Source organism: Cuculus canorus, chromosome 11, assembly GCF_017976375.1.
Source record: "Cuculus canorus isolate bCucCan1 chromosome 11, bCucCan1.pri, whole genome shotgun sequence".
NCBI classification, from domain to species: Eukaryota; Metazoa; Chordata; class Aves; order Cuculiformes; family Cuculidae; genus Cuculus; species Cuculus canorus.
In genome coordinates this window covers 13,939,094-13,962,664 of record NC_071411.1, presented here as the reverse complement: position 1 = coordinate 13,962,664, position 23,571 = coordinate 13,939,094, and the positions used below count along the sequence as shown (strand labels likewise).

Sequence of the window (23,571 nt, the reverse complement as noted above, 5' to 3'; positions counted from 1 at the left end):
CTTAGTCAGACAGGAAGTGATAGACCTATCCTGACCCATTCATTTCCCCATGAAGGACGACATTAACTCCTTGAGAACAATAAGAAGCACAGAATTAAAAGCTGCTAAACCAAGTCACACACAGCACCTTAGAGAAGCTGAAGCACCTGCCCTCCCATCTCCCCCAGGAGGCAACGAAGCAGTAATTAAAGGACATGCAGTTTTGTCATATTGGTGACTGAGATTTCATGTATTACAGACGCCATCAGCAAGCAAGGAGAGAGATGATGAGTATCAGCTGGGCAGCTCCTGCTCCGAACTGCAGAAGAAAACTACAGCTTCTGAAGGTCTTTGCACACGCAGAGAAACCACTCTGCAGGTAGTGTCACAGAAAGGGAATGATTCTTCTGCATCAAGACCTCTCTGATAACTACAGCTCAGTCCATGTAAGCTTGGTCTTTAGTAGCTCAAAAATGTGGTGGAAAAGTTGGGGGGAGGAGGGGGAAGCCTGGCAGGTGGCTTGAAAACTGCTTGAGAGAACATGTGCTAAGAAAAGTCTGTAACCGCATGAACATTAGAGGTGTGTATTCGGCTGGCAAGAAGCCTACATGGAGTTGTAACAAACGTTCTCCACCCTAGCAGCAAGAAAAATCCTGAACAGTAATGGAGGAGGAGGAGACAGTTCAATTCATTGCAAAATCCAGGTTGGGGAAGGAGGGCGCACTCGGATAAGGACACAGGATTACATCCCTCCCCTTCACTCAGCTCCAAGAGGGAAAAAAAGGCAGGTGCCCGCGGTGTATGCTGAAGTCCTACCTGGAAACTTGTACCAGTCATCCACAGGTGACCTTCCAGCTTCAAACAATTTGCACAGAGTGTTAATAAAAACAAGAGGCCCTGAAGTACAAGACGTGAAAGCTCCATAAACATATATCCTTTAAAAATGTATTCATCTTTTGCTATCCTCTTAAAAAAAAAAAATTCAACATACATTACATTAGTTCACTAAATGAGCAGAAAGCCTCGGGGCCTGGGAGCCCATGTTCCAAATGAGGGAATCGCAGCCACGGAGACCAGCCAGGACCAGCCTTTTAGCCCTGGGCTTTCTTAATAAGCGCTCTCCTGGGCAGAGTATCCAAGGCAGCTGGGTTTTGGGGTTGCATCTCAGCCCCCCATCTTGTAGGGTTTGAGGAGCGGGAATCTTGGAGCAGTGGGGCAGGAGAGTTTGCAATGTGTTTCACTGAGCAATGGGGCACAGACAAGTATTGCTGGGTGAAACCAACACCCAGCGATACTGGAAAAAAATCAGCTTGCTGCAGGAAAGCCATTGGTTTGAGTGGCTGCTTCCCTTGTGCTTCAGGAGCACCAGCCGCTGTATCGGATATTCATTCATTTTGGGCTAACTATCTTTTCCATTTCTGAACAGCTTCAATTTTCTTGATGTGGCAGGGAATGGTTTATGAGAAAATAGAGCCTTGAGGGTGGACAGATGGAGAAAAATCTCCCTTCTCACCAAACTGATCACTATAATCTTTCATCTGGTCGGTGCAGACCCGGGCTGCGGGCAGTCAGCGGTGCTGCAGCTCTACCAGCACAGACCTGGGAGGAGGATGAACAGCACAACCCCAAACTGTTTCCTGTGAAAGAAAGAAGAGGGAAAGAGATGGAGACTTCAGATCCAGGGTCTGCCCTGGCACTGAGCATCCTCAGGGCTTGCCCACCAACAGTACTCCCACTGATTTAATTGCTGCCCTTGCCCCCTCCCTTTGCTACTGCTGTTGGGTGGCATAAAGGATCTTCATCGCTACTGCTAATAACAAGAGGATGAGAAACTGATGGCCCTTGTTATGAAGCACTTGTATAACGATACATCCACACCACGGGCTGTAACTGAAATTGGAACGGCACTGGCCACGACGAGACACTGTGGGATCTCCAGTGTTGGCAGAGCTTGAGAACTGGTTAAAGAAACAGCTGCCAGGAACGATTTTGACACAGATGAACCTGCCAGAGGGCAGGAAAACGGACATTGCAAGCTTTGTTTCCTTTCTGTGTTCCCTGATGTGATGATTTTATGGCTACAGTTTTCCCTCCCCAGTCCAGTAAAGTTCTGGGGATGCTGAAAACATGACCAGCTCAAGCTGCCCTCTGATGCACCAGTGGTAGAAACCACCTCCCCTCAAAGGGCAGCCTTGGCCAGCCAGCACTGCACAGAACTATATAGAAAGGAACAATCACAACAGACAAAATTCAACCACATCTGCAGGGAAGACAGCTAAGTTTACACATACCAGCCTATCCATGATGTAATTCAAGTGCCTGCACCAAGGTACTCAGGGTGGAGCTGTGGTGACTCATTTACTGTCACCTTTCTGGTTCTGAGACAGTTTCTCAATCCTGCTCCTCCCTCAGGCTCGCTTCTCACTTCCAGGCTGTCCACGATGCTCCAAGGAGCGGCTCGAGTGCAGCCAGCTAACTCCCACCCGCTTGCCAGCCAGGGTGGCAGGACATTTGCCCAGTGACAGGGAGGTTCCTGGCCAGGAATCCCCTCAGGTGCAGGTATGGGTTAAAGCACATCACACCATCCCCACACCTCGCCCTCCCATGTCCTTCTCTTTTGGCTCCAGTCGCTCCCGTGACTCTCAATTAACATTTAAGATCTCACTGAAGAGCTGGCTGATTTATTTTACTTCTCAGATGGTAATTTATGGAAATATATTCTTAAAAATCAAACAAAATGCTCTTTACTAATAGATGGGCTATTCTCTGACATTTCACAGAGTAAATGAGCATTTGTGCCCAGTGGCATGTTGTCCCATGACTGAACCCCTATAAAGGGCTTCAAAAATACCTATTAGCCAAGCTCATTAGTTTAAATATCATTAAAATAAATTGTATTTCTCCACAGAGGGCTTAGATAGGCCCCACAGTGAATACTACCGTCAGTAGTTACAGGTCAAACATTCATTTACTGTAAGGACTCTTCGCACTGGAAATAGAAAGGGTGTTAAAATTAGTTTACACAACTGCCTTTGTACAGAAGGGTCCTGGTACAGAAATGGATCTGTCCATGCTTCATTTCTCAGCTTAAAAGCATAACATCAAATATGCAGAATTTATGACAGATGTTCTTTACCGTAAGAATCAACTTTAAAGTTTCCTGCTGGTTCTTCAAACATTAAAAAGATCATTTCCTTAACTGTAGTGCTTTTTTAGATTTATTCATTTATCCATTTAACCTGTCTGGAGACCCAGTTTGAAAGAAAACTTTAAAGTGGATTTATTTGGGTGGAGCTCAATTTCTCACGTTTCTGGTTTCAGCTGAGGGGGTTGGTTTGTTTGTTTTTCCATTGATCACACCAAAAAATTTAAACAAAGGTAGCACCCCATCTCCATACAAACCACACAAACTCAGGCTGATTTAAACCATTCCTCATTGCCAGGACTGATTTACTGTCGTCTGCTCGAAGCAGTCGTGCCACTGCCACAAAACCTCCTCACTGCGCTCTGACACTCCCCTGTCTCCAGCAGCAGCTTTCACTAATGGTTTCGCTGCTCTTCCCAGCCCTTGCCCGGAGCCAGGACACAGCAACGGGCTCAGTGGTGGCCCACAAAGTGCCCCCCTCACACAATGAAGGGCATAAAGAACGCACGTGCATATGGGGATACCTGGAGATGATACAGCACAGGTAATGTCCTTGCAAACCAGCATCTCTCTAACTGCACCACTTATCTGAACGCTTACCCCATAAAACAACTATTTTTGAGCAGAAAAGATGCAGCTGTTGATTTATGTTTTCATTGTTGTCGGTTTTGCTGAGCCTAAGCTGCCAAAAGGGAGAGTTTTCTTCTGTTTCTTCTCATACCTCACCAAAAGAATTGTTTCTAAAACTCTCAATTGTTACGTTTTTGTTGGAATATGGAAGTTAACAGGCTGCACGAGCATCACTAGTGATACAACTGAGATGCGTGTGGTTGCACCGAGGTCATGTGACCCTTTTTGCTCTGCTCTACTGGATCCCTCTACTATGGGTGACAGAAGAGAGAAGAAACCTAGGGTGGTTCCAATGGCCCCGGACTGAGTTTGCAGAACTAATAGTTACCAATTCATAACATCGTCAAAGCAGAGTGCACGTGGCAACCCACGAAGTGATTTTCACAGCCTTCACCCAACAGACTCCTAACAGTCTGAACCAATTGGGATCCTCAGTCAAGTGCTTTCTGTCTTTCGAAACAAAACCCTCCCAAAACACCACAGCAACCGAAGCGGGCAGTTGTACCTCCAGCAGGTATTGGCGGCCAGGCCTGCAGCTGCTTAACTGCAGACACAAATTAGGCAGCAGGCAGTTCTAGAGGCTGGATCCCAGTCATCTCTGGAGTGAAAAGTACATGTTATCACAAAAGTAATTTGTATGTTGCTATTCTCAAAGCATCCTGTGAGTTGTACTTCCCTCGTCAGCAGCACCTCGCGAACATTACCACCAATGTAACAGAAATCCAGCATTAAGGTCCCCCCCCTTAGAGCTATGACAGATTGCAGAGAGAAACAATGCAGTGATTGAGGACCTGAACTAATCACGCCAATTGATATAAATTACCATGTCAGCTACACCGGAGCCGCGGTCTGCAGGTTTACACCTCATTAAGCTTCCAAGTGCCAAATGAATCAACAGGGTTCAGCAGAACCATTTTTAATTAATTGTTGTAGCGATAGGGAAAAAGTAACGGAAAAAGAGAATCAGAACTCGCAGTGAACGCGGATGGGTTTGCACAAACTGAAACTGCTTCCCCAGTTTAGCATTTGAGATTAAAGACGCCCACGTACTAATCTCAGCCAGCAAATAACTGCCAGGGGCTGGTTTTGGACTAGGGTGGAGTGAAAACACAGGCTGGCGACTTGGAAAAGTTTTTCATGGAGTTCTTCAGTTTGTTTTGCATAGCTCTTCAGGCCTCAACGTTTTGCTGCCTGTGAAGTTTCCAGGTTGCGATTTCCCACCCCACCCCGGGTGGGCAGAGGCCACTGACGGGCACCTCGGCATCTCCTGGAGCTGATGGAATTTGCAATTCAGCAACCTATTTTTAGGTGTGTGTCCATTTTTTCCTGTCTATGTTCCTCAAAGCGAGATGTAAACTTAACAGTGAGGGAAGAGGCCAGGAAAGCTGTGGTCTCACCTCTGGCAGAGTTCCCAGCCTTTTGCTCTATTGAACCTGCTCTAAGGACAGAAGTTTGAGCTCAGTAGACAAAACATCAGCAGTTGTGATAGAGCTTGCAAAGCAAAGGACCCTCTTGTCCCTCACTTGAGTACGATGCCCTTATCTTCACTCTCCTCCAGCACACGGCAGTACCAGAAAATCTCATCAAAGCCTGGAAGACCTGGAGCTCAAGGTGTGCTGCGTTAAACATGAGCATGGCCAGAGGAATTGCAGCATCTCCTGCAGCTGAACATACAGCCAAGCCTCCACAAACCCAGACACTTGAATACCTTTCTGTTGCATCTTTAGGATGGATGAAAAGCAGCCTCCATGCTCCATCCCAGGCACCAAACCTGCACTGTGCTTGCTGCCATGTCTGCTCGCCAAGCCCATAACCAGGGTGCTCTCCTGAGCGGGAGCATCCACAGTCCACGCTGGAAGCAGGCAAGCAGTTGGGCAGCATCCAGCACACCAAACTGGAGCTAAACATCATACCAGCGTGGCTCATGGACCAAATCCAGCTGTGACTCCCACGTGCGCAGCTCATGGTCTCCAGGCGAGTTCTGTGTATATTCTTCTACCTTACTCCACGCTTGCATTAGACCAGCTTAAATTCTCCCCGGGGCTCACATCTGCTTACCACACAGCTTGTAATTGCTTGTGTAATGCAATGGCCAGTTTAGCACTCAAACCACATTTCCACTGTTGAATGTCTACAGGTACTTACATTTTCCCCATTGCTGTCAGTCATTCAGTCCATTTTCCCTAATCTATAAGCCATCCATCTAATATTTATATCACAGTGGTGCTTTGACAGCTAGAGCTTGTAGCTGTCACTATTCTTCTGATGTTCAGGCGTGAGATCGTCCGGTTACCCTATACCATCGATTAACCTGTAATTTCAGTAATTTGTAAGTAAAACATAAGTTTCAAACAAAAATAGAATATGAGCGCAGTTCACACCTCTCAGGCTTTTAACTGGGGAGCACTGCTGTGCAGCAAGGAAGCATTACTATTTCCATCTTAAGGGAAGCGAGATGCCAGGAGTTTAAGGGAGGTGCCCATAATCACTCAACAAAACAGCAGCAGAATAATGATCCAAAATGACTTCTTCCCCATCCCGCCTCCTCCTCAACCCCTGTTTTCTTTTTTCTCCGGGGTTGGATCTGGTGGAAATACCTGGCCAAAATCAGGGAACTCAGGGCTGTATTAAAATAACATCAGCAGCCAGGAAGACCTAGTATTGCAATCCTAGACCTTTTCGCAGGGCCTGCTTAGGTCAGAGGGGCCCCCAGGGAAGGCAGATGTCAATCCTCAAACCAAGGCAACAGGCAACACGCTCACGGCTTGGTGCTGCCAGCACAATGCCTCCCGCATTCCCATGCACGCGGACATGTGCGTCAGGGTCTGTAACACATTATCAATGGAAATACCTTCCCACGACTTGCCAAAATCCAACTGATTCTTTTAAAGGATTGGTCTGGGATTTCACCTGCTTCCTCGGATTAATTTGAATCATGCCTCCTACCAACCTAATACATCACTGTTTTCTTTAGTTTCTCTTTTTCCCCCCATATAAACCTATAATAAATTAATAAAGCTGACGAGTCATTAAACAAAACTGATCCTAAACCATCTTTCCAAGCCTCAGAATTCCTGTTCTAGCAACCATCAATATTAAAAGAAAATACTAATTGCAGTTTGGTTTTAATAAAATTTAATAAAATAATTATCTACACTATAAATACTTTGTTCTTTTACTTTTATAACACTGTTTTAAGGGATTTAAGGGGCAAATTGGAGGATTAGCAATCCAAACAATAGCAGGAATAGAAACAGGCTTCCAATCTCATTTATAAACAGGTAATTACCAAAGAACCTCTGTTAACAGTGTTCTGAGGCGAGACGAGCGCGGTGAGATGAGTGAGGAGCCCAGCACTGGAAGGCAGGTTCTCATGTGGAAAGTCACTTCACACCTCAATTACAGCTTCTGCCAACCACTTCAGAGCTGAAGTAGAATGTTTTCTCTGCTGAGAGGATACCATTAGCACAAGGAGCAGCTGAGCAGCACCCATGGAAATAGCCTCACAGGGGGAACTCCTCAGACTTTTGCTTTCAGCCACTTTGAAAAGCAAATAGATCCACATGCTCACACATTCTCGTGTGTGCGCGCACACGCTTCCTCCGTGGCCTGTGCCATTTCGATGTTCAATAACATCCAATCAGCTTTGCAGTTAATAAGAAAAGTGTGATTTAGGACTTTTCATTAGGGTCATTAAAAGCCAGGTATTAAGGCTCCACAGGCTTATTGTTTCAGTAGCAGAGGATAAGTTCAGGAAATACATATTACTGTAATTACTCATAATTCAAATCCCTAAAGATCACAGCCTTAGAGGATAACCACATTAGCATCAGTATCTCTCAGAATAAAATTTTTCCTTAATTTTTAAATAGTATTATTCCACTTACTCCCAAAGACTCGATGCATCCTACACTACCGCAACTAATGAAGTTTGCTGTCAAACGTCTGAAGACAAAAGGGAACTTTCTTCCAGTGCCCCACGCCAAACCCTTGCCTAATGCTTCAGACCACAGATGAACACCAGGAGCGCTGCCAAACACCTCAGTTTAGTTTCATAGCTCATGTAGATGACCCTCACGACTCTGACTTGGATACAGGCTCTTGTGTCACTGTGGATGAAGCTGTGAGGCTTCCCAGGTGGTGCCACGGTGGGGTCCCAGGAACAAGGTTTCCATTCCCACACCTTCACATCTTCTGTTTGCCAGAGCAGCAGGCAGGGTGTTGCTTTGCAGCATGTCAGAGTAGGGTACTTGTACCACAGGGTTAGGAAGAAAAAGCACATTAAGTGTTTTAACTTACATCAGATCTCGCAGAGCGGCAATTTCAGGGTACTCTTGAGCCCCAGCTGCAGGGATCAGGCTCAGACAGAGCCATCACGCAGAACAAGTAGAAAGCAGCACGGAAAGGTTAGGGAAGGATGGAACAAAAATCTCAACTTCGTGTTGCACTCTTGGTTATGTGAGCACTTCAGGCAATTAATTCCTAAATTAATGACGGAACTAACAACTCCTGGGTTATCTACTAGATAGAGCAAAGTTAGGCTATGTCACATGGACACAATCAAACCCACGTGGAAGCACACAGTGTGCATCTCCTCGCAGCGCTGTTCCAAGGTGTAAAAGCACACAAAAAAAAGCCCTAAGGCAATTTAAAACACAGAAGGATACACAGCACATCTTGAAGTTTGGTAGTCTTTCCATCCCAAGTACATTATTTCCAGGACATTAGATCCCTGTGCTTTACTTGTTACGATGGCAGACAACACGTTCTCGCCAATTTTTATTTCTCAGACATTTTCCAGTCGAACTAACAGACAAACTGATCTGATGCGTTACCTGCTCCCAGTAGTTAGCAGCCTTGCAGGAACCAGCAGGAGAGAGCACAACACATTCCCCTATTGCCACTATTGATCCATCAGCGATCCCGAAAGTGTGAAGCAGAGAAGCAGCTGTGGGGGAATTAAGCTACTTATCCAAGACATCAAATGCTGAGAAGCAATGATAGCTCATCCCCCATGCTCTGCCTGGTACTCTCTGCTCTGGCTCCGATGGACCCGAGAAACTTCTTAAATCTACAGTACAAAGTATTGCATGCGCTTTTTAGAATATCATTGTAGAAACAGATCTGCAGCCTCGGGTGCTTTGACCTTGTCTACTTCTACGCTTCTACATTCAGATTTTAAAATTAATCACCTAATTCCAGGTAACTGCTTTTAAATTCAGCTGAATGGCACATGAATCTTGCTGAATGAGGAATGCAGGTCTCTGTAGTAAAATAGATTAAGCACTGCTACATTCCCCATTTTGTTTCAAGACTTCAGTTGCAATTGCCTGCTCTAATTTGAGATGGAAAGTCTCACTATAGGGTAATTAAGTATGTGAGGAGCTCAGGAGAGCTGCCTGCCAGCACCTGGCAGTGGGATTCCCCTTCCAGAGGCACCTGCACTAAATGGTAATTCCTTCTCTCCATTTCCCACTTCACTCACCAACATTTCTCCCCAGCAGCTCGGAGGAACAGATGGAGCAATCACCCTCCTCCTCTCCACAGTACGGACCCCTGCTGCTACCCAGCGCCTTATGCAGTTGTAATACACATAATTAGGCAAATCAATGGACAATGCAGCATATTAGAGGAGGAGGAGTTACATCAAGGCAAAACACAAATCCCAATTTATTTACCACAGGAAACAGGACATCGCTGCGTATTTGCCAAAAATTACGGACACGAGATGAAAAGTAATTACAGCCCTGGCAGGTAGGGTGCCGCAATCAGGTCACTACCAGGACTGTTGGGAATGCAGCTGAGGGGAGCGTGCTCTCATCATGATATGCAGTTGATTTATGCCTTAAACATCTCATTACCGTTTATGAGTTATACCCCCAAACCTCTCACACATCCATAATGAGTGCGAACGACGTTTACTGCCATACATCCTACCACTGACTCCAGACTGAAAAGCACAACTGAAGGTTGCAAACCCCTTGTTGCCAGCAGCAGCCCTCCCTGTCCTTTATGGAATGCCACAGTTTGCATGGCAGAGGCCAAGCACACACAGCTGCTGTCTCCCAACAAAACTGGCTGCTGAACTGTCTCCTCCCGTCACCCCCCGGGCTCCTTTAAGGTCAATGCTGGTTCCATGCTCCCTGCCCAACCGCTTCTCGTCCCCTTCCTCACTCCTTGCAGTTCCCACCCAGCGAAAGGCAGGAGATGGTGCAGTCTCGCCATAGCGAGTGGCAGAACAGAGGCGTGAGAAGTTAAATATATAGGCACAAAGAGCAGCCGTGCTGCAGGCAAGCGCCCTGTGAACCGGCAAAGCGACCAGGAGAGTGATGTACAGAGATGGGACCTCCAACAGCAACTTGGTACATGAGATGGGGGGTTCTGCACTGAAAGCGGGGTCACGCACAGAGAAGAGAAGTGCAGGCCAAATGAGAGAGGAGAATGAGAGAGGCACTGACATTTCTGGGCTCTCCAAAGAAGGGGATCTGCTGGCCAAGACAGGATCTGTTTCCAGTGTTAGAAACAGTTGCACGCACAGGCAGTGGGTTTTATCCTGGTTTGACTCAAAGCAAGGCACCCCAAAACAGGACCCTTCCAAAAGGCAACCACCAAAAGTACTGTTGAAGCGGTGATGGGGCCTCACGTTTCCCCCCAGGTGAGGGTTAAGAGCTCCCTTTTACAGAGGTATCAGCACACAGTGCAACACCCAGCCAAGCCTTCTAACGTATCCTTTTAGTTTTTTAAAGGTTTCTAGCATCTAATTTTAGCCAGGTTTGTCTAATATTCAGGAATTTAGAGAAGCAGTGGCTCCAGCTGGCGGGAACCACAGCTCCCAAGGCACCAATAGCCTCAAATCACACAGATACTGATACGCAGACACTGATAAACATATTTAAGAATACATCAGAAATCATAGGGTTTGGTTTCTTCTTGCCCGTGCTCAGCGCAAATCAGTAACAGAGAAAAAAGTCTCCATCATCAGAGTTGAGCTTTATTCCCTTTTACTGTATTTCTGCCTTCCCTTTCTAAAGTCTGGACCTTCCTGAGTTGGGCTCCATACTGTTGTGAAGCCAGGGAAAATTGATTTGCAACGTCACTCATCAACAGCAACAAGAGGGACTGGCTGCTGTACTCCTGGGTTACCACCTGCCTGACCATGCCAGCTTACAAATCTGGAACTCTCCATTCTTTTCCCATGCTGATTACAAACCAGCACTGCCCGACTAAAGGAAGCTGCTCGCAGAGAAATGAACAGAGGTTGGGTCAGAGCCATCCTCCTTCACTGAGCTGTACCAACATCTTAGTCCTCACCTGAGCGACACAGCTTTTGTTCTTGTCTTCAAGCGTTCTCCAAAGTGCTGCCAACTGTGCTCAACTGTATTGCAGGTTTTGAATACGAGAAAACGTGTATTGGAATCCAAACCAACGTTACCAAATGCATTTCAGATACGGTCTCCAAATGCACTATTTGGGAAAGGGTACAGTCACTCCTCCAAAACCTAAGAATATAAAAATATGATTTATGGGTACCACAATACTATAAACCCAAATTTGTCAATACAAAATCACGCCTCACGCGTGCACACATAACCACAAGCTGCAGCCCACTTACTGCTAAAAAGAAGAGAAACAGATCCATGACAGGCTCAGAAAATACTTCAAAATTAGCGACTTGCTAAGACAACTGCCACCAGTACTATTTAGGGTTGTGTGCACCATAATCTGTAATACCATCCACCACCGAAATAGTTAAGAAAACTCTGCAAGTTCCCATTAGACATCTCACTGGGTTCTACACCCTGCTCACCACAAAGAACCCTGCAGTGGGGGCACCGTATTTGCTCCATGTGCAAACTCCATGGCAATTCCACATTCATTTTGTTCTCCCAGCTTATCTTCTCACAGCTTTGGAGTGCATTCTTCCTTATCTTAGAGACAAATGGCCTCCACAGAGAGCTCTAAACAGCAGAGCTATTTATCTGTTTGACATGTGTTTCCGTGTTTGTTTTCTCCAGCCTTGAGACAGTCGGCTCAGGCTTTGACAATATTCAGCTGTGTTAACGGCAGAGGGTTGCCTGGCCCCCTCACTCCAGTGTTATGAATCAATTTCTTTACTATATTTATCATTTACTGTAGTAAATCAAGTCTAATCCATGCTTTTTTCTTTTGATGTAGAGCAAAGCCCTCACAAACTTTTTAGAAAGCTGGCTGGAATTAGAAGCCAGTGGGGAGGTGGGGAAGAAGTCAATCATTTCATTAGTTCAGCACTGATTCTTTCTTTGGGGAAAGAAATGAAAAGGTGGGAAAGTCTTATGGCCACACTGACCCCATTCCAAAAAAAGAGAAAAAAAAAAGTTTGGTATATTTAGAGACGGGTTTCAGTATTCCACTTGTTGCTTTTACAGCTTACTCTTAAAGCACTACGTGAAGAAGTTCCTCCCTAACCTAAGCACCTCTCCACTCTTTCAGAGCCAACTCCTGGATGCACGGAGTCCCTTCACACACACGTCGTGCTGCCTCCTCAGTCCTGCTAAGCAGCGAAGCCAACACTTGAGAGCACCAGATTTGCCCTTGTTCTCATTTCCCAGGGCTCTGCTGCACTCGGGCAGCTCGAGACAAGCCGGGCTGGTGCATCTGCACAAACAGGGCCCTGCAGACGCCGCTCCTGCTCTCCTTGGCAGGAACAGCAGAGAGGATGGAGAACAGACTCCCCTGGGGCCTCGGACAAAAGCCCAGGCTGCTGCCATGCACTTATCAGCTTTCTGCAAGGACGGCTCACCACCATCCCTGCAAGGAAGAGGAGCTGGGAACGAGATCTCACCTTGGGTCTGGATAAGAACAGAGGTTGGTGTTGTCCCAAAGATGGTCCGCAAAGTGTCAGGGGGTGAACTGGAGCCCATCTTCCCTCGGACACCTCACCTGACTTCAGGGGAGCTCTGCACCACTGCCACAACACAAGGCCAGGACAAAATGCTCTAATTTTCCTAGATCTCTAATATCAAGTTAACCTATTAATAACAAGACATTAAACAAATTACATTTCCAATGGGGTTTAATCTCTCCCCCAGCACACAGTACAGCTCAGACAAACTGCTTTCCCTTCCTCCAAAATCCCACAGCTCTTCCCCCCTAGACTCAGCTCATAATCAAACTTATTTGCAGCAGGAATTTTGTCCAGACACTGCAGTTTTGCTCCCTTCTGACTGATTATGATGATGAGCAAAAATGCATTAAAACAAGGTACTGGCTGTTTTACAAATAAGCTTGGGTGGGGAGGGGCACAAGAAAAAAAGAATTTTAAAACCAACAGAGCACACTACATGTCTTGAGTTACTCCTGTATCAACCCATTTCCAGCCTAGAAGACCTGCATAAGAACAACTTTTACAAGTTCATTCAAACAGCTCATCCACATAAATGTGACTCTTTATTGGAATTCACTTGCTTCATTCAAAACCCACAGCAGCTTGCAGGATTGAGGGGTTGGCAGGGTGGGGCGGGAGACACAGACGGGTTTTTTGTTTTTCCCAAGTGTTTGTGGTTCATAGATTCGGCAAGAATCAGTTTTGGCCAAACAGCTGCAGAGCTCCGCTCTTCTTTTAAAAGCATCTCTGGTTTGTTTTTTGTTTTAAGAGAAGCAAGGCATCTTTCAGACAGACATTCCTCATTCTGAGCACTGAGTGTACTGGATAATGCAGCCATGTGGGAAATTCCTACCATCCAATATGGACAAACTTCTGACCCCACCACTACAAAGGTCACAAAATTCCTATAAATCAAAACTCATTATTGACTTCACAATCACTAAACACGAGTTCTGAAAAAAAGACAATGATGAACACTGGACAACAAGGGGAAGAAAACTGGGAATGGGAACCAAAGATGTTTTCCTGCCTCCAGAAGATAGAGTCAGCCCTGAAAGCAAGCAGATCTGCTCAGAAAAGAGAAATATAGTTAAGTCTACCCCAAAATGAGAGAATGGAAAAGAAAAACATAGCGCTGAAGACAGGCATTAGAAATACTTATCAATTCTGACAACGTGTATTTCCCAAGTCACATTCAGCTGAGGGAAGTTTCAGAGTTCATACCTGTAATCTGGAGAGAGGGCGAGGAGGGCTACATTTCTTTCCCCTGAGCACATTTTTCCCCCTCTCTCAGACAAAGATGCATAATTGCAGCTACAGTGTGGATTTTATTGCTAGCATTTAGAAGAGTAAGTGCTCACTGACATGCAAGATGGGAAAGGTTCATCCCCTGGGGGAAAGAACACAGAGACTGATTAAGCAACCAGTAGGTATTTAAGAACACAAAAAATACTGGCAGTTCAAGGGTGGGTGCAGTTCTCACGGAGCAGGAGTCAGCACAGGAACAGAGCTAGCCTGCTGATTTCCAGCAGGGTGTAGCATTGGTGAAAAACAAGTCTTTGAGGTTGGGATTTTTATACATTTTGTACTACCAAAAAGGTTGAAAAGTAATCATGGCTTGCTCCTCTGGAGACAGGTGAATCCTGTTTTGCCAGGTGCTCCTGTTTTGTCAGGCTGCTGAACCAAACCTGGTGGGTCTGTGTCCCATCCTGCCTCCCTCCCAAATCCTTTTGTAGAGACTGAATAGCATCACATAATTTGCAGTAGCCACCTCCTTCAAGAACCTATCCAGAATTAACAGAAACTAGCACAAAATGTACTTACTGATTGAATTACGTTAACACTATAAAGACAAAAAGAAGCAAATGAGCTGGACAAAGCTACAGGACAACTAATAACAAAGCCAGATCTAGACAGCACAAGTTTGCTTTCGGTCCTATACTCAAACGCTGTACCATGTTGTTTTATCATTTTGGTTAACACTACTGTGCTGATATTAAGAGCATATGCAGAAAGAAACATTAAATAATAAGCATATCTGATCTTTAAAGAGCAACATTAGTATGAAATGCTTCCAGATGTGGAAGCATTTCAAAAACAGCACAAAGAATAAATACATGACAAAATTGTTGAAGTAACTTACATAAGAACTGAAGAAATATAAGCTCTAACCCCTCTGCTTTGCAATGACAAAAATTTCCTTTATTTTGTACAAAAAATAGAAAATATTCATATATTTTAAAATATTTTGTCAGTTTAAAGTTAACCATTATTTCTGACATGCTTACCTATAAAGCATTTTAAAATTAAAAGCAGCAAAATATCATAAACCAGTTTATACAAACATAACATTTTTCAAGTAAATTGTAACTGATGAAGATAATGATGCTACAACTCATTACAGTTGGATTTGATTAGAACATCATTCTACTATCAAACAAGCTGAATGAAAGCTCTTTCTAGAAGTTTACTGGAATTACACATTCCCACATGTAGTGACCAAATCTGTGGAATCAGAGAAGAAAAATAATAGTCTGACTACGAGCATATCTACCATGCAGCCATATCAATTCATTTCAACTCTCGTCCTCCCAAACAGCCAACACAAAAGATGTGATTACAAAGAAAAAGATTAACTTCTTTCTGCAGCTCAGGACAGACTTGGGGGCACCTCGTTATAGCAATGAGCTAGTGGGTCATACCAGGTTCTAACATGGTTCTTTAGTCTTCATCTTCATTTGTGCTGCAAAGTAAAAGCAACGGATTTGTCTTGGAAGGCACCTCCAAGAAATTTCCGTTCCCAGAAGTATCTTTTGAACATCTGTCAGGTTCAGATACATGGTTTTCTTCTTGTTCCTGTAAAACGCAGCTTGCAGTAGCCAATTCTTCAGGCTGTTCTACAAGCCTAATTGCAGTGTGCATTTGCTTTTCTAATTCTTCTATCAATTTTCCAGGAACACATGTAGATTGCAAAGAAACCTCGGATTTTTCATCACTTAGCTCAAACATCGAAGTGTTTGTGCCCTGTCTTAATCCATTACAGTCAGTAAGTGGAGCTGTCCTCTCCTCTTGAAGCGTGTCTTGTAAAGAATTTATTTTCTCATCTTCACTGGTTGAGGACTCTGGCTCATCTGAATCAGAGCCTTCTGTCTCAGATGATGAAGTACTGCTTGATTCTTCAGAGTCACTTGTCTCCGACTCAGAGGAAGGCAGCTGTTGCTTGGAAACTGTGCCAGCAGCTTTTAACATACGCTCCTCCTCTTGCACCAGCACTGCTGCTTCTTCCAGCTCTTCTAGTTCAAATCCTATGTGGGACTTGGCGAGTGTGGTTTTCTGCAAGGATTCAGAGAGCACAGCCAACTTTTTTGACCTTTAACGAAGAACAAGATAGATTATTTAACTTTACAAACTGAACTTTCCCAATTTGATAACAAGAACACAACTCTTAAATATTTCTATTAGTCACTTGGTTTGCAGACAATTTTCTTCTTCAATTATGATTGTAAGAGTAGATGCAGCAGGAAAAAAATAACCAAAAGTACTCATAATTACGATGATTTTGGATAATTTTTCCCACAATGCTAGACAATATCCCACTAAAAGTCTTTAGTGACACTTTCAGAAAAAGACACTGCTTCTCTGATGCTTCAGCAGTGCACAGAAAGGGAAAGTGGATTTCAGAACAAACCTTTTCAGGATTGCTGTCTTCAGCAGTGAACTGCCCAGCATGTGGGTTCATGGATTACGTTCATATGCAGCAAAATCATTCTGGTTTACTGCCCTTTGGATATGTGTGTTAAACGCAGACAAACCAATAGAGTATAGCTGTTCAGGTCCAACTCTGTTACACATTCTCCTTTCGCAGCTAGCTTGGTGCATCCATATATCAGGAGGTGTTCAATACCCTGTCTGTACACGTTTTACCTTTCATCTGTAACTCAGTTGAAATGTAATTCAACAAAAGTATCAGGACCATTTAGATAAGCACTTCTAATAAAGCAGCCACACCACGTCAGCTTCAAATCTCTCGCACAGCCAGATCCATTTCCCCTGGTGTTCTGAAGTCAGCACATGCTTTACCAAAGTGCATCATGGATTTATAAACAAAGCCAAAAAGTAAAAAAGTGCCTTGAAATGAAGGGGTAAGGAGGGGAAAATTGGTAAAAAACAACAAACATACATTCTGTTTCTTGTTGTAGAGTTTTGCTTCAGACTATCAATCAACTTTTCACCACTTCCTGCAATAGCAGGTCTACTATAAATCCTGCAGTAACTGACTGGGTTTCATTTCCTCTGCCAAACTTGCTAACCTGCAAGGCATGACACACTGACACTGGAGCAAGTAGCTGATAATGTAATACATGACTCCTGCGAGGCAAAAGTTAAAGTGCTTGTTCTCTCAGTTGAATGATTTTAAAGATCTTTATATTCTATTTCCCAGGGGGCATAATTACTCAGTATAACACAGACGCTTCAGTACTTTTGGCTCCTGAAGGAATTGCATTTAAAACTGGGGGAAGGGAAACTTAATGCAGCTTCTCACACTTTTTACAAAGACAGTGCAACATTTAAAAGCTGAACTTGTAATAAAACATACTAAACTTCCTTAGTTTAACCCATAGACTGGAAAACTACTGATAAGTGCCTCCCAGAAGTAACTGAAGCAACAGAGAACAAATTATATTTCTAGAATTTTTAATTCTAAAGCTGAGAATTAAATCACATTATCCTAGTTGCTTCCAATATAAACACGAGTACCAAATTTTAACAAGCTGCTTACTTAACACTACTCTAATTTGGGCGTGTTGTAATATATTTCCATTTTATTTTTGTCAAGAAGTTGTATTTTTCCTGAAAAGTTAGGAAGGATATGAGAAACTGCCAACCTACTTGGAAAAAGAAAGCACTGTCCCTGCTGCATAGGTACAAAGAAAAAAAAAAAAAAAAAGGAAGCCACGCAATACGTAGAAAGGTTCACAAAGCCTTGTAGGTAGGCAGTAACAGAACAACTGGTTTGCAGGGGAATCAGTTTCCTGAACATATTGGTGAGAAGCTGGTTTATGACCAGAGTCACAGAGTTCATATCCCTATCAGAAAGCATTTTGCTTTGCTTTTGAAAGTCTCTTTGCTTCCTTCTAACTACATGCATGTGCCTCCCTCCCCTAAGGGCTGCTAATAATATGAAGGTACAATCCTTTTTCCTGTCCTATTGCCTGACTGTCCACAGGAATACGAGCTCCAAAAGCTGAAAGTGCGTTATGAGAGAGAATGCTGGTTTGTACTGATTTTAGATGTAGTTCCTTTTAATTTCATTGACAGCCATGTGCTACTAAATGTAGGCACAACAACTTCCTCTGGCGATACATCTTCAGCTAAATCAGCCTCATCCACCTGTTTTACTATTGCCCTTATAACTATAAAGTCAATTTTGAAAGCCCTGTTTGTCCTCACATCTCTCCTATCATGTCTATCACTTTGTTTCCCAGTCCTATAATTATTTTTTGCCTTCTCCCCACTTCTGCTGTTCTAACTTTTCATACATTTTTCTACTAGATACTCTGTCCTCGAAATCGCTCCCTTAAAACCCTCTCCTCCTCTTTTACTATTCTCTTAGAACGCAGTTAATACATTTGGATACAGGAACACATCACACAACCGAACCAAGTACTAAGGAGATGTGTGGCACCATGTACTTTGTGGCATTAATAAATACTTGAACAGTTGATTAAATACAGATTACTTGATGCTAAGTGTTAAGGAAGAAAATATACAGAATGATAAACTAAATTGACTCAACACACGTTACTAAATTAGATGTGGCAGTACTGACAGATGAAAGAACGTCCTCTCTAAAGAAGTAAGTGTTTGATCACTCTATACACAAATGCATTTTTATCAATGAATTCAAAGAGAATGAATGAAATGGCTGGTGACTGATAGCGACAAGCATCCATCCTACCATACAACTGAAATAGCAAAAGGCAGTCTTAGTCTGGAAGCCCTGGGTTAATTCCTTACGAGTGATCAAAATACACTACAAAATAATCATAACTGATTTCATAAAACGACTGTGGCTTCAAGTTTCATGTTTAGTCCTTTTTCCCCAAAAGTTCTGATAGGACTACTGAGAAAGGACATGTGCTTTTTGTCTTTACAAAGGACTACAGAAAAAAAGCCACTGATTAAACAGCCCACTCTTTCCTTCTGACAATAAGGGCACACTTGGATGAGTCAGTGCCTGCAAAAGGCCAACAAATCCACCCATCCTCTTAACCTCTACAACTGTCTCCCTTCAGCTCTCTCACATGGTAGTCCCATGGCACAGTGACTGCCAACACCAGGCACAAGGTGCAAGAACCACTAACCAGCACGTTGCAGGAAAGGGGAAGGGGGGTGGGATTTCATGCAACCTGCACAGCCTTCTGTCTCTCTGCACCATCAATGCCCCAAAGACCATTTTAGGCCAACCACAATAGAAGTCTTCTACTAAATCATTAGAAAACCTAAAAGATTATTTTACTATTTTTTTTTTAGCTCTTAGCCACATCAGTTCTTTGATTTAAATTGGACTTAAAGAGCATGAAAAAGTCTCTTTTTTAGTCACTCAGTTCCTTCATAGGCTAAACGTTTCCTCCCAGATTTCAGTCTGGTCACCAACTCTTTTCCAGGAAAAAAAGGGGACAGTCTACAGAGCTCTACATTTTAATGTGAGAAACAACCTCAACACTCTTGACAAATTTATACATAAAAGCAGAAAACTCCACTTCCCAGCTTTCCAATTGTCTATTAAAAGAAAAAAATAGAGCACTAGAAGAACAGCTTTTTTATTTCTCCCCTGTGTAAGGGACTAACAGAACTGCAATTAGCTATCAGTCCATTTTGTTTAAAGTGATTATCTAACTTTTATGGAGAACCAAGGTTCAGGCCTGCATTTCACATCAGTCTTAAGAAAAGGTGGCAGCAGTCCCTGGACAAAAAAATAAGGCAAGCAGCATAAAAACCAGAGCATGGAAATGCTTTCAATGGGACACCATAAGTCTCCGAGATAATCATTTCCCTAGCTGACAGATAAGGAACAATTCAGGAAACAAAAGTGAGACACTAGAAAGAGATACCATGTATTAGCTACTTAGAGTAAACAGGTCCTGCTGTTTCTAACATCCGAGTAGTGCTTCAGAGATGAGACAGCAAATACTTTAATTTTTCAAGTATGATTAATGGAATCGCATGATTACTCGAAGACATGATCATTCAGTATGCACATTTGCGGTAATGATATCTTATTATTATGGTAATAGTGTTCTTACATAAACACGCATAATAGGCTTTAAAGGTGCTACACATTATAATTATTAGTTATCAAGATGTTAGTTGCTTAAGGAAAATTTTTAATTACAGGTTAAACTGATCAGATGCATGTTTTGTTTAATGTATAGCTTTGAGGAACAGTTAACAACAGAGGCATCTCTGGTCTTGTCCACATAGCCTGGAATTACAATCTCCAGACAGAACTACCATAATCCTCCTCTAGGCAACAGGAGAGTTTCTCTGTGTGCTAGAAGAAGAAAATCTTGTTCCACAGGTCTTAGAATATAGTACAGTAAAACTGGGATGAAAATAAAAAATAGAAAAAAAAAAATCAAAGGAGGTTTAGCAAATGAAGGGAGATAAAGTAAGGGGAAAAGGATTATGGCAACAGGAAAGGGAAATCATTACAGGTTCACAGCAAAGCCCACCTGTGGCAGCACAAAGAGAAAGTGACGGCAATAGGGACTGACTGCAGCGCTGAGACAAGCAGCAGCTGGGGTGGGAGGAAAGAAGCACACAAACTTCTCCTGTCAAAGACTAATGCTCCAACAAGCTCTAGTTCTACCTCCTGTTCCCAGGAGTAAAGTGGGCACTAAGATCTGATGAATTAAGATAGAACACGGAGCTAACAAAAAAGGCTTCACAGAAGAACGTATACCTTCAGGATTTGATTGTTTCCAATAAAGATTTAACTGCAAGGCAAGATGAACATAAATCTAGCCACAGAGAGTAAAAACTAAATGCAGGACTTGGGGGATACATCCTGCCAAAAAATCCTCTAATTTTTCCCAAATGTTAGACTAAAAAGAAGTAATTATGCTTCTATAAACTGTGTCCATCAATCAGAAATAGCACTACCAAAGGAAAAGATTTAAAGAAAAAGTGTTAATGGGCCAAGCCTTTCCATCTGCCTGGTACGTGCCTTACATCCAATTCACTTGCTTTAGGAGTTCTGTTATGTTAAAAAACAAACAAACAAGTCAAAGAGAACTGGCAAATATGAAAATCAGCATTCTGCTCCTCACTCTGTACGGTGGGCACTACTTTTGTGGCATGGGAGATACATCTCTAAACCACTGTGTAAAGCATTCGCAAACATTGGAGTAAGCAGTCAAATTGGCAGCATAGCCTTTCAAAGCAAGAGTCAGTAACATCTCACTATGGATTGAAAAGGGACTTTTCTTGAACAAGCATAAGCTCTAGCTTGCTTTTGTTTTTGTAAACACCACAAGGATCATTTCTACTGCCTCAGTTTGCCTCTGCATTTCAGAGATGTGTACAAACATCCACTGTTCTAAAGTACACAGTGTAAACTAGGTGTAAGACACAGCAAAACCCAACTATAAGGCAATAGCATTTTCTTATTATCTACCCCTGCTCAATCACAATCAAGCCGGTGTACAATGCCCAAGTGCTATCATGGCAGACTGAGCTATTCTGGCCCAATCAACACAAAAGCAACAAAGCATGGGAACCTGTACATCAAAAATATTGACAACAGCTTTGGTTACCAGCCTGGTGTTTGAATATGACCTAACTGCTCTTGGAACTAAGCTGGAACCTAACCAACCTGGGAACCAATTGAACCAACATGTTATATTATGCTGTTCAAACGTGGTTAGGGCTTATTCACTGTGTTACAATGGGAATTGGTCCTCCATGCTAGCAGTGCTCTAACTTGGCTCCTCAAGGCTGACAAGCCCCATTTAAAATGTAAAGCACTTTACGTTAATTATCTTTAAACCTTACAGGCAAGATAAACAAGTCTCAAAGAAGCAGCAGATAATTCAAGTGCAGACGTGCCTCTGCAGTGTCATAGGTTCCACCAAATATGAAAACAGGCCTGTCTCATTGCCAAGCAGACATCCCCTGGTAGGCCTCCAATTCCTTGAGATGCATTCAAACACAAACTAGCAGCATGCTGTGTCAGTCAGCAGAGCTGACAAATATAAAAAGGGCAGTTATTTAACTTATCTCCACTCACCAGGAGCTCCAGACACATAGGATCCATCTAATAGTAAAGCTGTGGCATTAAGCAGTATGCTCTCTATCTCTTGGATCACAAGGCATTACCAACTACCTTAATTTTTAGACAATTACTGTATGAGAAGCTACCAAGTTTAAAGAGAAACTGTCACTCTATATTCAAGCCATCTACCTCAACAAGGCCTGGCAAAACTCAGGCTTACAAAAGAAAGTTCTATAGACACCCTCTCCCAGATAAAACAGATAACAAGCGATACAACCAGACAAGAGTACAATCACTTCAAATGTGTTTCAAGTTACACACCTGGTAGCATTGCTTACGATTTCCCACAATTCTTCTTCTAGCCAGAGGCATTGTGATTATTAGGACAATTCTAGAGTTAAAATGTTAATATTATCTCAGACATCACCAGATATTATCTCACAGCAGAGCCTGAGCTGTTCAGATGCAGAGGATGTATAAATTTAGTAACTGCAAGACATTGATATGTCAGAGAAACTACAAGGGATGATTAAATTTTCTGCCTTGCTACAAGACTGGTCGAGGACAGGCTGCAATAGGACATAGCTGATGTTTCCCCATGGACTGTCACTGCTGAACAAAACAGCACCTGCAAAAGGACCAGACTATTCAGACCCTTTAGATCATCTTTTTCGCCCTACTCAGAGTGTTTCTTGCTGGATTCCATCCATCACTGTCTTCCAGACAAAGCCTTAATCTGTCCAGACACACGGGATGTAAAGAGACATTGTTCAACATTGATAACACCAACATTAAATTACCACAGGAACTCTGTTCGTGATCTTGATGAAAACTAATATTCCTACAGCAGTACATCTACTGCTTAAGCTCCCCTGAAACACAAGGCTCAAAAAGTTACAGCCAAACACGACAGCAAACGATAAGAAAGTAAGCTCATACAAGACCAACACAGCTGACAAAGCATCCAACTATTCTTACAAAAACTCCAGAGGAAAACAAATTGCCCTTCAACCAAAAATTCAGATGTCAGCTCCTATCTAGTCCTGCACAACTGCTTAAGCAACCAACCTGGTGATCTTTAGCAAAAGTCTCTTGAAGCTAATAACCAAGCTCATCCCACGAGGCAACACCATAACTCATTGGAACAGCATATTCTGACATCCAGTGGTGAGGGATAAAGTGAGGGAGAGACACATACTCTCGAATTACCACAACATAATTTAAACTTGAGGGCTTTAGACCAACAGTAGTAGCATGCTTCCTTCATATGCTTCTCTTCACACTTGACATACAATTTCAAACAGGTAGAATGAAAAAAATTAAATTCTTATGATACATAATTGAAAGACAATTTTATTTTAGTAAAATATTCAAGACATGAAAGAAACTAGGTTTGATCGGCCCCGACTGGTAAAACATAGAAGCAATAATGGTATTGAATGCAAAAGCAGACTTCATTAATGTAGAAACATCTAAAGTTAACGTGCCCAAAGAAAGCATGGCCAAGCAATGAGATTAGCTAACAAAAAAACCCTCCAGTTCAGGAAAAGAATCCTTACAAATGGATGTTTAGCTGCAATAATAAGAAAGCCATCACACTAAACACACCATTCATTTGCCAAAACTACTCATGGGTTACAACAGAACACAAGCCACAGAATCTGCCTGGAGATAAGA

The 23,571-nt window shown here is 43.1% G+C and overlaps 1 protein-coding gene across 1 annotated transcript in view; it reads right to left on the bottom strand.

Moving 5' to 3' along the window:
- Nucleotides 1-12,723: 12,723 nt before the first annotated feature.
- Nucleotides 12,724-23,571, bottom strand: part of SHQ1 (SHQ1, H/ACA ribonucleoprotein assembly factor) — a 53,199-nt gene continuing 42,351 nt past the window's right edge. The window contains exon 12 of the mRNA XM_054076820.1: nucleotides 12,724-15,987. Coding sequence (XP_053932795.1) covers nucleotides 15,339-15,987 — 649 coding nt within the window. The 3' untranslated portion in view covers nucleotides 12,724-15,338. The remainder of the gene's footprint in view (nucleotides 15,988-23,571) is intronic.